At 36.3% G+C, this 14,700-nt stretch overlaps 1 protein-coding gene and 1 long non-coding RNA gene across 3 annotated transcripts in view; one reads left to right on the plus strand and one right to left on the minus strand.

Annotated features, from left to right (window-relative positions):
• The window catches only part of LOC122712252, a 67,797-nt gene that overhangs the window by 2,664 nt on the left and 50,433 nt on the right, over positions 1-14,700 (plus strand). The gene's annotated exons all lie outside the window — the stretch shown is intronic.
• The window catches only part of LOC122712250 (ras-related protein Rap-2a), a 33,429-nt gene continuing 19,628 nt past the window's right edge, over positions 900-14,700 (minus strand). For both annotated transcript variants that reach the window (XM_043931736.1, XM_043931735.1), the window contains exons 2-4: positions 5,992-6,102; positions 4,284-4,707; positions 900-3,485 (exon numbers count right to left, since the gene is read on the minus strand). In XM_043931736.1, coding sequence (XP_043787671.1) covers positions 3,186-3,485; positions 4,284-4,707; positions 5,992-6,086 — 819 coding nt within the window. In that variant the 5' untranslated portion in view covers positions 6,087-6,102 and the 3' untranslated portion in view covers positions 900-3,185. The remainder of the gene's footprint in view (positions 3,486-4,283; positions 4,708-5,991; positions 6,103-14,700) is intronic.

Genomic DNA, 14,700 nt, shown 5'->3' on the forward strand with positions numbered 1-14,700 from the left:
AAAATAATTAAGAGATGGTGCTGATAGTCAATTCTTACCTATTTTCATCCTTTTTCTATTTGCTTTCTTTATCTACATTAGTTTCATGTACATTTCACAGATGGCGCCAGCATTAACATTTTTATGCTATTTCTGTCCTTTTCTAATATTTGCTTTCTTTATCTACATTAGTTTCATGTACATTCCACAGATGGCGCCAGCATTAACATTTTTACGCTATTTCTGTCCTTTTCTAATATTTGCTCTCTTTATCTACATTAGTTTCATGTACCTTCCACAGATGGCGCCAGTATTGACATTTTTACGCTATTTGTCCTTTTCTATTATTTGCTCTCTTTGTTTACTTTAGTTTCATGTACCTTCCACAGATGGCGCCAGCATTAACATTTTTACGCTATTTGTCCTTTTCTATTATGGCGCCAGCATTAACATTTTTACGCTATTTGTCCTTTTCTATTATGTGCTCTCTTTATCTACATTAATTTCATATATATTCCACAGATGGCGCCAGTTTCAACATTTTTACGCTATTTGTCCTTTTCTATTATTTGCTCTCTTTGTCTACACTTGTTCCTCAAAATTTATATGTTTAAGTGACGGTTCCAATATCTGATTAATTTTATTACATTCTTTATCCAGTCTAAATCAAATCAAAGTTTATTTTTATTAAAAATTATATATAATTCTACGCATTTGTATGTTGTATACGCGAATTTATATATTTTTTAATTAGTTTTTTTATTTATCATACTATACAGGATATTATATTATATTTTATATCTTAATCATAATTTAATGCAATAATATCAAAAGTTTTTTAATACTTTATGTTACACGAAAATTTCAAAGATTGGGAATAAATTGAAAGAAAGTTTTCAAGAGGAAATTGAATATGACACTCATCTTTTATTTAATTTCTGATAACGCAATGATATAAAGTCAAAGGCTTAGACTACTTATTAATTTGTCACCACATATTTCCTCCAGATCTATGCTAAAAATAATTGCAATCGTGTCAAATACCATCTGCCTTCGAAACTCCTTATGACGTAGATCTATTGTTGTTCTTATCTTATGATATTAATAGATCTTCGTAACTTGTTAGATTGTTCGCACGTTTGAAACCGGTTCATCTTATTACAACATTACAACATTATTAATCTAAGTAACACGAAATAATTGCACAGGTCAGGTAAACGTATGATCTCAGCGAAAAATTCGTTCCAATAATTAGAGAGTTTGGAACGATCGAAAAATCGTATTGATTTGATTCTCGTGATTGCGAGTTTTTTTTTTCCTTTTTTTTTTTATATTGAAATAAACGTTATCCAGTTATCGTGATGCGCGACATTTTTCATTTTAATCGCGTTGAAACGCGTTAAATTATATGTCTGTTGCTTAATCGTATATACGTATATGTGTAAGTACTTTATGTAAAATTATACCCAATGTGGGTTTTCGATTCAACGAGATATCCACATCGCAAGGCTCTTTTATTTACATAGAATTTCTACCATTAAATAACACTAACGTGTATATTATAGATTTTTTTTTTTTAATCTGAATAATATATTCGAAAAAACATTTCTTTCTTCCCAAACGATAAATTATACGATATCATGCGATACATTATTTAAACGTGAAATCGATAAATCTTTCCATCTAATATTACAAAATCAATCAACGATCGTTGCACGATATTTTCATTAAAATTTATAGACACAACGTATACGTATATCTCTCACGTTTACCTAATCAAGTGATGGAAAACAGAAACTCATCATATTCTACGATTCCCGTTTTTATTCACCGTGTCAATTACAATGACACAACTACTTCAAAAGCTATATGCGATCGAATAAAATTTTTTGTACATGATTACGTTTCATTTTTTACCTTTTTTTTTCACATTTTTCAACTTTTTTTTTTATCACGGTACTCGCGGTTAACTCAGGTTTGGAGCAAAGGCAATCGGCGTACTATGCGCGAGTCGTTCACGTTCATCGTTTCACCTTAATTGACAAATAATTCGATATTTTTTGGCGGTAAACGGGGGAACGATACTTTTGCCATTTTTGATTTTTTAGGGATGTAACATGTCTCTCTTCGCGTACCCTTTTTACACATCGAATAAATCGAACCAATTATTTTGAAATAAATTATATGTATAACACGGGGTATATGTATAAAGAACAGCATAGACAATTGCTCGATGTAAATTCAATCGAATATAGCCAATAAAACTGCTTTATAAAACGTTCTTTGGCCGTTCAATGTTCGTAAATGGATAATAAGAGTGATGGATAATAGTGAGTGAATGGGCAGTGGGGAACAACCCTGAAATAGGATACCTTTGTAAGATACTTGTTGATATATATGCAAAGATGGGAATCCCTTCGAATAATTCGGAATAATTATGTTCAACCATATTTCGATCGACGATAGAAATCGTCGTTTGTTTCCAGTTGAATACCTCTCGTCGATCTTGAATAAAATCGGTAAATAGGTGTGATGTTTTGCATCGAGGAAAGGGGAGCAACGATGATTTCTTAATTAAAACGAACGACTGGGTCGTCACGAGGAATAATTATCTTCTATATTATCCTTATTAAAGTCGTGATAAAGCGTGTCTCTCCATCGTGTTCGTGATTTCCTCTTCTACCTAGGAACGAGAAATTTTCAATTTTTCGACGAAAAAATTTTTTACTTAACATCAAGTACGTAGATTCACTCGCTATTCACATCGAATTTTCGAACGATAAACATCGAAATAATTGTCGTTCGTTTCTTTCTTTTTTTTTTTTTTGTTTTTTTTTTCTTTTTTTCAATAAGGAAAAATCAGCTAAACTCTCGATTCAAGATGATATATTATCGACGTAAATCGTAAATTTCTTAAAAATCGAATGAGAGGCCTGTACGAGACGAAAGTTCTCTTTCGAATAGGAAACAAATCTTCGATCGGCATCACGGTTTCTCGCCCCCTCTTCCTATATTCTTTCGACTATCATCGTTTATATGAGTGTTCGATGGGAGCGTTTCGAACGATCGATCGATCGAAATCATCGATCGCGTGAACGTCGTCTCGATCGATCGGTGTTAGAGAGAATGGGCGATCGTCGATTCGATCATCCCTTCCTCCTCTCGAATCAGATGAGAAACGGTTATCGATGCCTTTGGATTTTCGTTTACGACAGTATACAGGAATTCCTCTTCGACTCGGAACGTTCACGGATCTGCTGCAGATGCTGGAGCTGGGCCGGGGACGGGACGTGAGCGCTGCTGCTCCGAGAATTCAAATGCTGGGGCGGTGGCAATGATTGCCTGCGGCGACGTCTCAATGCCGGGCTTAGATTGTACTTCAGCTTGGCCTGGATCAAAAGCTCCTTGAACACCTGTGAAATGTTCAAGTTCTCTTTCGCTGACACCTCCACGAAACCGTTCTCCCATTTCATCGTTACCAACTCTCTCGTGCTGTCCGTATCCACCTGCAAATGTACGTTCGAGTAAAATTGTAGCGGGGGGAAATTGTTGCACGCGGATCTGAAATTAATCCTTTAAATGAAATTATACATTATATATATATAGCTAATTATTAATCAAAAAGATAGACCTTGCGTTTATATTTTTACACCGCAATTATAATCAATTTTGAGACTTAAGATAAACTTTCTAATAAGTGTGTGTAATTTTTAATTTAAATTCGAAACTAATACACTAATATATATCGATAGATAATTATTAATCAAAAGGGTAGATCTTTATATTTTTATACGATCAATTTTGAGACTCGAGATCTCAATGGACTTTCTAATGAATGCGTAATTTTTAATACAACTGATTATTTTTCTATAAAGAAATGTCGAGCAATTTAGACAAGAAATGAAAGCATATTTTTGAATTCAAATACACTCTAATACACTAATATATATCGATAGCTAATTATTAATTAAAAGGATAGACTTTCATATTTTTATACAATCAACTTTGAGACTCGAGATCTCAATGGACTTTCTAATGAATGCGTAACTTTTAATAAACACAGCTGATCATATTTCTATAAAGAAATATCGAGCAATATAGGAAAGATACAAAAAAAATGAAAAACATATTTTTAAATACAATACACTTTGATTTTAAAAAGAAATCGAATTAGGTTCGAATTAGGTTCTTCTCTACTCTCGAAACAGTTGTTCGAAATAGCAATAATTTTTTTCGATCAGTTTTTACGAGAAGACACTCCGCGTCGCAGACAATAATCCCTTTTTTCGAGTTAAAACCTTTACCTGTTTCTCGGTGTCGATCAAGTCGACTTTATTGCCAACGACGACGATCGGCACCGCCCCCTTCGTGTTAAGAATTTGCGCCCTCAGCGTCTTCACCTCGAGGAACGTGTTGGCGTCGTGGACGTCGTACACGAGGATAAACGCGTCCGCAGACTTGATGGACAGATCTCTCATCGCGGGGAACTCGTACGAGCCCGATGTATCCAGGATGTCCAGGGTCAATTGTATGCCGGAAACGTTGAAATCCCCGTGATGCATCTCCTCCACCGTCCTCTTGTACTTGGGGGTGAACGTGTTGTAGAGGAACTGATTGATTATCGCCGATTTCCCCACTTTCGCCGCCCCCATCACAACGATCTTGTGCCGTATCGAACTTTCCGCGTGTTTCCCGCCACCGCTGTCCGACTCCGACAGCCTCTCGTTTCTGAAATTTATTTCGATAAATTTGCGCCACTCCGGAGTGAAGAAATATTCTGAGATTTATTTCGGTAAATTTGCACTACTCCAAAATGAAGGAATATTCGTTTCTCCCCTCCCCCCCAAAAAAATCGACGATAAGAATATTCTTTGATATTTAACGAGTATTATAAGAAACATTAGAAATATTTGTACCGTGTATTATATTTGAGTAATTCAACTTAAAAGAGAAAGATTTGTGAGAAGATAGAAAGTGCGTGATGCGCGCATCTAATAATGATTTAATTAACGGATTGAATTAAAGATTGAATCACTACTAGACGAGCAAGAGTTAAATAAAACTTGGTAACAAATGTTGGTCCTTTTCTCACGGCTATTTTTCTTTAGCGCGGCGAGCGAGGTAACCTGAGCGCGAGGGTGCTAATAAGACAGGAAACCTCGTTTCATATTTAAGGGGACAACGTCCCAGGGAGGAGAATAGAACGCTAATGAACGTTAAAGATCCCCTTTCACCGGGAACACGAGTTATTGAATACGTTGTTTTGTACACGCGAGGTCTGAATTTCTGAGCCGCCATTTATTCCCTCAGAATATACTATATATAGTCGACTAGCATCGGGGTGGAAATTGCGGCGACGATGATGGGCGCGCACCGGCGCTTTTGCATGCACCAGATAACAACTGTTCCCTAAGTATCTTCGTAATCATCCACGCTTATTACGTGGAGGAGGAGAGCGAGACGCGGTTATTACTTGCCCGTGCACAAAGAAGAGAAGAACGCGAGCTTCCCTTTTTGCCAAGAACTGGCCGCAAAATTAAAGCTCTGGCCTAAGAGTGGAGTCAAGAGGGGGGGAGGTCAGGGGATCGAAGAGGGAGAGGTGGAAAGAAGAATGGAGAGAAAGGATGGAGAGGGAGCGAAATATTGCGAAAGAAACTTGCCAGAACTGTTTCTCGAACGATGGAATACGCAGTTTACCTTGGAAATTCGTTTTTCTTTTCTCCCTTATCCGCGTTTTCAATCCTTTTTTTTGTTATTGTTGTTGTTGTTTGTCTCGAACTAGTATTTCAGAAAGATTGAAATCAGTTTGCACTTTTGTGAAAAGAATCTCGTGATTCTCGTTCTTTCTTTCTTTTTTTTTTTTTTTTTTTGAAACAAAATAAAAAGGAGTAATGACACCTCGGGGACGAAAGGAAGGAGGATTCCTTTTTTTCTTATCGGAGGAGGTGAAAGATTTTCGAGTGCGAATAAGACAGATTTGGAGAAGGAGTTGGAAAGTATAAATCTTCTTACCTAACGTTTTTCGTCGTACCATCTTCCTGACCCTCCTTCAGCGACGATGGTTGTAGACTGAAACGACGCCGAAATTGATGCCGACCTTTCATCATTTGTGCAGGGATTTTCCTGTAAAACAAACGTAGAAAAAGAAATTCTTAGATTAGCGAAGGAAGAGATAACTCTATAGGAAACGTATTCATTGCAGCGTTAGGATCTTGTATTTCAAATAGCTGGCGAATACTTTTTAATCTTTCACGAGTATCTTTCAAGTATTTTTTCAAAGCTAAGGATGAATCTAAATCACTTCTTGGATGGTTTTACGTGAAAAATGATACTTTTCACCGTCGAATCTTGATTAAATAGATTTAATCCTTTCGCGAATATATATTATATATTCGAATGGATACTCGCTCAACAGGTACTTAAACAAATTGACCATCATTTTACGTAAAACGGATCCTTTACATTAAATTTAATTTGCTTTCGTGACCGCATCTCATTTACCGATATAAATATTTTCTTACGGCAAGAAGAAATTGCAAACAAAATATCGCGCGCTGGATCGATATTAAATCGACGTGTTCGTTCAAAGGGGATACGAGGACGAGATATCCATCGTATCGTTAAAAAAAAAAATCACGAAAATTAATCACGAAATCCGTTGATGCGAATCGAATAAACTTACAAAGGAATAACGCACGTCCATTATTTTCGCCATCTTTTTTTCGCGTTAATTATGTTTCTATTTCGAGGTGTCCTTTCTCCTCTTCCGAGAAACGTTCTTGAAATGTTTATTATTATGTATAAAGCGAGCGTTAAATTTAATTCTCTCTTATCTTTCGTCCCGTGACTTTCGAAATTAGTTTGCGTAAATTCGCACGCGTGGTCGGACACAATTAAGTTTAGGATCGAGATTGGTTTCGAGCGTGTGTACGCATATCGTTAAAAAGTTTGGAACAGTTGGCGCAAAGCTGGCCGGCGTGGTCGGCCAATGGAACCGATTGATCCACCTACGTGGATAGGCGGATGTTCACGTTTCTCCTGATAAAGTGGAACGAGCCACACGTGTCAAATATCGTATCGATCGGTAGTTTAATCGCGCCACGACAATCGAGATTGTCGATACACGATGTGAATCCATTCGTTGAATACGTGCCGTGCTTCTTTCGATACCCGCGAATCTAATTTCAAGAGGAAATCGGGACTCGGGATTTTGTGGATTGCGTCGAAGGAGGATGCGAGGGAGTATCGGTGATTGATGATGAGAAATGATTAAGGAAATGGAATTTAGAGATTTAAATATTTATAGTTTTCGTGGGTAAAGATTCGATCCAATGTTTTACGTAAATTTTTCAATGTTGTATCGCTCGATAAGTAATATCTATCTATGAATGTTTTGAATGGAAAATCACGAAATATACGTAAAGTTTGTCTTTCATATTTTATCTTAAGGAAGAATATTTTATTAATGGTGTTTTCGTTGGGAAAATTTTATCTTATATTTTTTTTACGATCATTATCATGATTAAACGATATAACATTTATTCTTATAATTAATATATAATATAATATATTATACGTAATATTCGTTCGCACTTTCCTGATTAAAATTACTCAACACGAGTAATTCTATAGATGGTCATTTTAATTTCCTGTTGCTTCTAAGAACATTTCCTCATTCCAATGTAACTTTAACAAGTTTTTCCAGCAAGCCTTTCTTCCCTTCTGTCCCGATTTTTCTTGCATTAAATATCTACTCTCTGAGCAATCAGGTAATCAGCAATTTGAAATTCTTGGAAGTGGAAGTTTGTTTGAGATGGCGTTATTTTCATATTTTTAACGAATCGCGAGAATTGTTGTACAAAAAATTGGGACGGATATCGTGGAATTAATGAAGATTCAGTTGCATTCGTCCAAATTTTTATCTTCCAATTATTTTTTAAAAAAGGTATTAGTACATACGTTAATCTGATAATATTTTTCGTCTTTCTTTTTTTCATAAAAACGAAAAGTGAGCCGCAAAGTTTATGGAAGAATGAATCACAATTATACAAAAGCGAGATTATTCTTATTTAAATTTTGATAACTAATCCATGCTTCGCTCAAATCCAAAAGTCAAACCAAGCATTTGTCTGATTCAACGCTTTTCCAGTTTTTCCTACAGTAGAATCCCATTTGTACAAATCTTAATAAGTCAATATAACGAGAATTCATTGCTATTTCCATAACTTCGAATAACCAATATTCAGATTTTTTTTTTTTTGATAATCAAGAAAAATTTATATCGATGATTAAAAATTCAACAATTTTTAAATATAACATAAGAGAAATGCTTGATACAACAAATAAATTAATCCATTTTCAAAGTATCAGCGTTTAAACATTATCGATAAACATTATAGTTTAAATAACAACGTATTTATCCTTTGTTCAGAGACGATCATAATTTCATAATTTTCGAATAATTTTCGACGTTCTATTTATATTTACAAATAAAACAGATCGATATAAACGACTTTCTCCCCGTAACTGACGTTTTCTAATCTCGGTCCGTCCGGTTTCCCAATTCCCCGTGGATAAACACGTGGAACTCACCCTTACGAACGTTCGCAGCCGCGTAACACAATTTCCCATCGAGATAAACGATACGCGTGTTCCACGACGTGCTCCTCGTATTTGCTAGGAAACAAGACCTGGTAAATCGATAGACGTCCACCGATAATTTCCAGGCAACCGTGTGAAAACTTGATATCACTTGTTTTGATTATACTTTTCGAGTTCGAAATGCAGCGTACGTGCTACACCCTGTCCGTACTATTTACGTAAGATCGCGTATTAAAGAAGGAAAATTTAATTTTCACGAACAAGGGGAGATACTTTTACTCGCGTAGTTTTCATTATAAGAGAAAGCACCTTCGTTAAACGCGTAACATCGTATCGAGCAACAATAAACTATTTATCGTTTCGTTGAAAAATTTGATGGATCGTTTCCATTGTTTAAAGAAAATAAAAAAGAAAAAAAACAGGCACGATTTTGAGCAATTTTACGGGGTACGCTTTAGGATCAGCATTGTCTGCGAATACTGCGTAGGAAGCTCGCCTCCAGCCATTAAATTACATCCAACGCTAAGACACTTATAATTAAGACAGTTTAAGTTAAAGTTCGTGTTAATATCTCCTTTCTAGTAACGCAGTAAGGAGGAGGTTTCCATTTCCTTTTTTGACGATGAAATATACTTAATCGCGCAATTGAAACTTTTCGATAAAAATTTTGGATATTTCTCGACGATATTTTTGAGAATTAATGTCTTGGAAATATCGTTTTCCTTTTATCAAAACCAATATATTATTTATTGAGATGAAAGATGATATGGAATGTAGCTAAGAAATATAATTCAAACTTTCGACGCGATAATTTTGGACAATTGAGAATTAATAACCTGGAAATATAGATTCCTTTTATCAAACTATTGATTAAAGTTCGAATCTATTCCGGTCCAAGGCAATTCGAACGAAAAAAAAAATTGCTTTAATAACTTTTTCGAAATATCATTCACGACGAGAATTCGAACTTGCTCGCAATATTTTTATATCGTCCATTTCGAAAGTGGTAAAATAAAATTGGCCAGGGGTCGTTTCTGGACAGTGGCCGGGCCGCGTTTTAATCTTCGCCCCCTTATTGCGCCCATAAAGCTTGCAAGCAGCATCGAGTTATCGATTCACGAGTATCGATCAACAATTCCCTTCCCCGATATTACGCTCGTAAACCATCGATCGGTCGGTACAACTTTTAATCTGCTTCCTCGAGAATTTATCTCCACCGACGCGAAATCGACGCGTTTTCGAATTATATTGCATAGCTCCAGATATCGATGCCGCTCCACGTCCCCGTTAATCAGCCCCGTCAAAATCTATTTGGTCGATTCCCTTTCCTGGTGTGATTCGTATTTCGATACGGTTGTCACGCGATATAAATTACGGTAATTAGGGGACGTGGCACGAGCGTACTAATATATGCGTCCCGATTTGTAATTAACCGTGGGGAAGCGATATCCCTCTCCGGGGAGACTCGGCAATTACGCTTCTTTCCGAGCATTCCCAATAACCGGGAATCGGGTTTATTATTAGAAACGGAACGTGCATCGTAGACGATGCGGACTATTTCCAGCGTTCGACCTTCCTCGCCGAGACGTATCTCCGAGAGATTAAAACGTCGTTCACGAACGAATCAATTGCATCTCTCTCTCGATTTCAAACACGAAAACGTAAATCCCATCCACGAAACAAAGCATCCTTCCTTCGACGCAAGATCGAGCCAAGGAATAAGTTCCTGGAAAAAATAATATGTCGCAGTAATCGAATGCATCTCCCTAGGAGATCCCTAGGAGGATTTCCAGGAATAATCCTCGGCTAAGTAGATTCTAAAGGGAATTCTCGTTACACTTCTGTTTTTCTTCCATTTCTCTCCTTTGAATGGGAGGTGAAAGAGCATGTGCAGTACGCGGTTTCCGTACGAGTCGATTAATCCATCGCATCCAGCCTCGTCATTGGATTCGAGATTGGTAACGTGTGAATCGTGGTATCGTTCGAGAGGATGATGAAGATTATACTGGAATCGGGTGATACATTTCGGATCGATATTCGAGATTATTCGGGAGGGAGGGAGGGGGAGAAGAAGAAAAAAGTGATAGGTGCGTTAGGTGTTATTGAGACTTTATTGTGCCGCGTTTCGTGATAAAGTCCTCCTAAAGATTTATTGCCAATATGACGTGCTCTCCCCTTTTATCTAAAGCTTCGAAGCTCTCGATCGTTTTTTCGATATATATATATATATATATATATTTGTCGAAAGTGGATGGTTTGAATTAGGTCCTCTCCCCATATGTATTTGTTGATACATTGTCATAAACGAGACTCGAATCGACAAAAGGAAAGCGTACGGATGGGGGCAAAGAATGGAAAAAGAATAGAATAGATATAGCCTCGGTGGAAGGAAGAAAATTGACGTGCAACCCTTGAACCGTGCGTCGTGGCTCGACGCGTCCACGGTGTGACATTAATTAAATTCAATGACTGCGTTAATGCCAGCGTTAACGGCTCGCTGAAAAAGTCACTTGACTGTTTTCCGATAAAGGGTGTCGCGTCGGTTTAACGTTGAATCCAACCTCCGACACGGATAACCGCTTGATCTACATGTGTATCGGTAGGAAAGCTGGACCTTCGTTAGAGAATGAATTTTATTCCAAATTAATTCCTTTCCTTTTTTTCTCTCTCTCTCTCTCTCTCCCTTTTTTTAACAACTCGAAAACGTACTATTCCTGCAGTTATAAAAATATTTCTGCATCCTTCAACGTAACGATTCAATTAATTTCCAAGTTTTCTCGAAGTTTAATTTAGTATTTAGGAATATGTAGAAAAAACAAATATACGTGTCTCGTTGGATTATAGAAAAAGTTAGTTAGACAAATTTCGTTTTAAATTAATTTTCATTTGATTATTTTTAAAAAATTCATAGTCATTAATCATTAAATATTTCTTTTCATTTGAATATAAAGTTATGAGGTTCGTTTAAATATTTTTCTTCGTTTTCTCGAATTTACAAATAATATTTCGTACACAGATAGATTTGAAAAAGATGCTTGTGATTATCGTTGGGTTGTATTTCGAGAACAATCGAATGTTGAGTTATTTCAAAGGTGGCAGAATCTCGAAGGGAGGTTCGAGTTGAAACCTTTCGCCTCGATTCTTTTCGAGGATTTTATTCTATGTTTTTCTTTTTTTTCTTCTTCTTCTTCTCCCTCTGCGTGTGATTTATGGCGAAGGGTGGGTCACGAGGGCGGTAAGGACTTTCGGATGTTGAACCGTACAAGTAATTTCGATTCCGCTTCGGGGATTGTAAGAATCGTAAACGTTAATTCCCAGGACCGATTTATATTTCATTTGGTACACGTTCGTGGCAAGTATTTCCCCGAGTGAACTAAACTTTCAGACCTTTTTAAACTTTTTCTCTTTTCGAAAGGTTAACTTCGATCGAATGGATAAGGATAATTAAAGGGGAGAGTAAAGGAGAAAAGGAGAAAAATAAAATTGTGAATTTGGAATTGAATTTTCGTAGAAATTTTCGCGATAATATATTTTCTATTTTCTATTATCGTCGAATTAACTTTGCTCGAGCGACAATGGTAATTGTACAGGCGAAAGAGGGAAAAAATAATTAAAATTCAATGATTTTTATTTTGATATATTCTTGAGTTAGTTCTTTTCCTTTCTGTGCAATAAACGAATATGTCAGAACCAGACTTTCTTCTTCTTTTTCTTCTTCCTCTTCTTCGTAGAGAACGATGACTCTAATTACGATCTCTTAACATTCTCGTAACGGAGACAAAGGGTTTTAAGAAAATTTCTGATAATTTAAGATTTTAAGAAGAAAAGGCCAGCCTCATTATCTCAACTTTTCGTCAAGAAATAAAAATAGTCTTCATTATCTGGCACTTATTCTTCTATCCTCGAGCGAATGACTTTTCAATTAAGGAAATTGCACATGCATATTCATAGAGAATTCGTATAAGAGTAAGCATTCTCAACCGTTTAAAACTGCGCGAGATCTGTACTCCCATTTATTGCCCGATTTTTTTATCATCGTGATATTTTATTATGCAACCAATGTTGAAAACGTTAATCGCAAATCGAATGTCGTTTCATCTTGGAACGATCGCGATAGGAAGCATAAAGGGTAGACAGCCGCTCGTACAATCCCTTGTTTAAGGTGTGCTTACGCTTCGATGGAAATTTTTATGCAATGTGAAAAGGCCTGGCCGCAATACTATCTCAAAATCCCCAGCCATTTTTGCCGTCATAAAGGTGTTTACTAGTGGTAAACACACGTAAACACGGTATAAATGGCCGGAGCTTTAGCTAGAAAATATCTTTATGAACCTTGGCCTCGTGAATTTAGCATGTATAGTACAGTTCGAGGCAACAAGTTCGCGACAATTTCTCTCTCTCTCTCTCTCTCTCTCTCTCGAATTTACACGAGATCCTTTCTTCCCTGTGATCGATCGTTTTTTACGATTTCTCTCAACTTTTTCTCTACGTTCGTTCAAGGATTGATTAATTGTACGAAATCTTATTCTATATTATACAGGATGTTCTCGAAATAATGGTACGAAAAAGGATGAACTTGCACAGAATTAATTAAACACGGAATTTTTCGAATTATTTAAATTGAATCTTTTTTATTATTTTATAAAAAAGAAAAAAGAATTTTTTTATAGGATAAAATAAATATAATATTATTCTGAGAGAAGAAATGAATCAAGTAGGGAAATATTGAAAGTTTGGGTCATGGAAAATAATAAAAACAATATGAAATGTTTAATATGCATGAACACGATGAATCTTTAATATTTTATCAGTATTCGTTACGGACTTTGAGTCATTTCCATTTATTATTCACCCATGTAGTATATTGAAACTGAATAAATTTTCTATAAAAGTAATTGCGTCAAGTCTACAAATATCACCATAAAGTTTTTTAATACTTTTATCAATCAATTCTACCTCTTTCAGCGTAGCATCCACTATATTAAGATAGTATTCGATGAATTTTTCAAATTTATTTTTCCAACGTACTTCTATTTTCAATTTACAATGTTATCTCGTTTCAATCTTCATCTCCACTTGTGCAAAGACCTCTACACGAATAAGATCAATGTTTAACAACTTAGCAAAGATATTTTCGAGATTTTCGAGACTTCGAAAATTCTAATTTATTGCATTCCAAACTTCCACGGAACAATCCCTTGCAAACCTGCAAACTTTCGAATAACTCGTAATTTAACACTGAATACTGAACCAAACTACTCTTGAACCTACCTATTCAGAAAGGGACAGGCCAGATATTAATTAAAATGTGTGTACGACTTTCAAATTCTAAATGTCATTTCAAATCTAATGAACAGTGCAAAGTCCATAAATTATTAACCAACAACAGATTTCACCTCTTGGAGCAAATATTCCTAACGATGGGCGCGCTAACAGACGAGAAGTTTAATTAATCACAATGAAAACATAGAAAGAGGGAGAAAGAAAGAGAGAAAGGAGCAGGGACGGCGAAATTACAAGTCGAACCACGTGGGGTCGAGGAATAACAAGATATCCGCATTTCTCTCGAACGATATTTTCCTCTCGCTGAGTTAGCCGGTTTATTTTCTGAAAGTAACGCGTGGAGAAACGTTTCCTACTGTGACATCTTTCTATAACGTGTCTTCGAGGGAAACGAGAGCAACGAGAGAGAGAAAGAGAGAAAGAAAGAGAGAAAAGATGGAAGAAGGAAAAAAGAAAGAGTAGGTATGTGTATTTGGAATTTCTGACTCGACAGGACGCCAGAATCTAGGAGAAAAAAAAAAACTGGAAGGGAGAAAGCATTCTCTCGCACCCTCTCGTTCGACGCCGACGTCTGAACTGGATCGGTGCAATACGACGAAACCCGACAGCATGGAGCCGGCCAGTTCCGTCTGACTTCCTACGGTCGTTGCTCCACTTTGCTCGTGTATTCTACATTCATTCTATGTATCCTCACACAGAGTCCCCTGATTATCGTCCAATACTATATTCTAACTCGTACACACACCCTCTTTCTCTTTCCTTCTGCGTCGCATCGCGGTATTTACATACATGCAACGACACATTCGTGAAATTACGCGTCAACTTTCACCCAACTTT

The sequence above is a fragment of the Apis laboriosa genome, unplaced genomic scaffold (genome assembly GCF_014066325.1).
Source record: "Apis laboriosa isolate Shangri-la unplaced genomic scaffold, ASM1406632v1 scaffold1_cov151, whole genome shotgun sequence".
Taxonomy (NCBI): Eukaryota; Metazoa; Arthropoda; class Insecta; order Hymenoptera; family Apidae; genus Apis; species Apis laboriosa.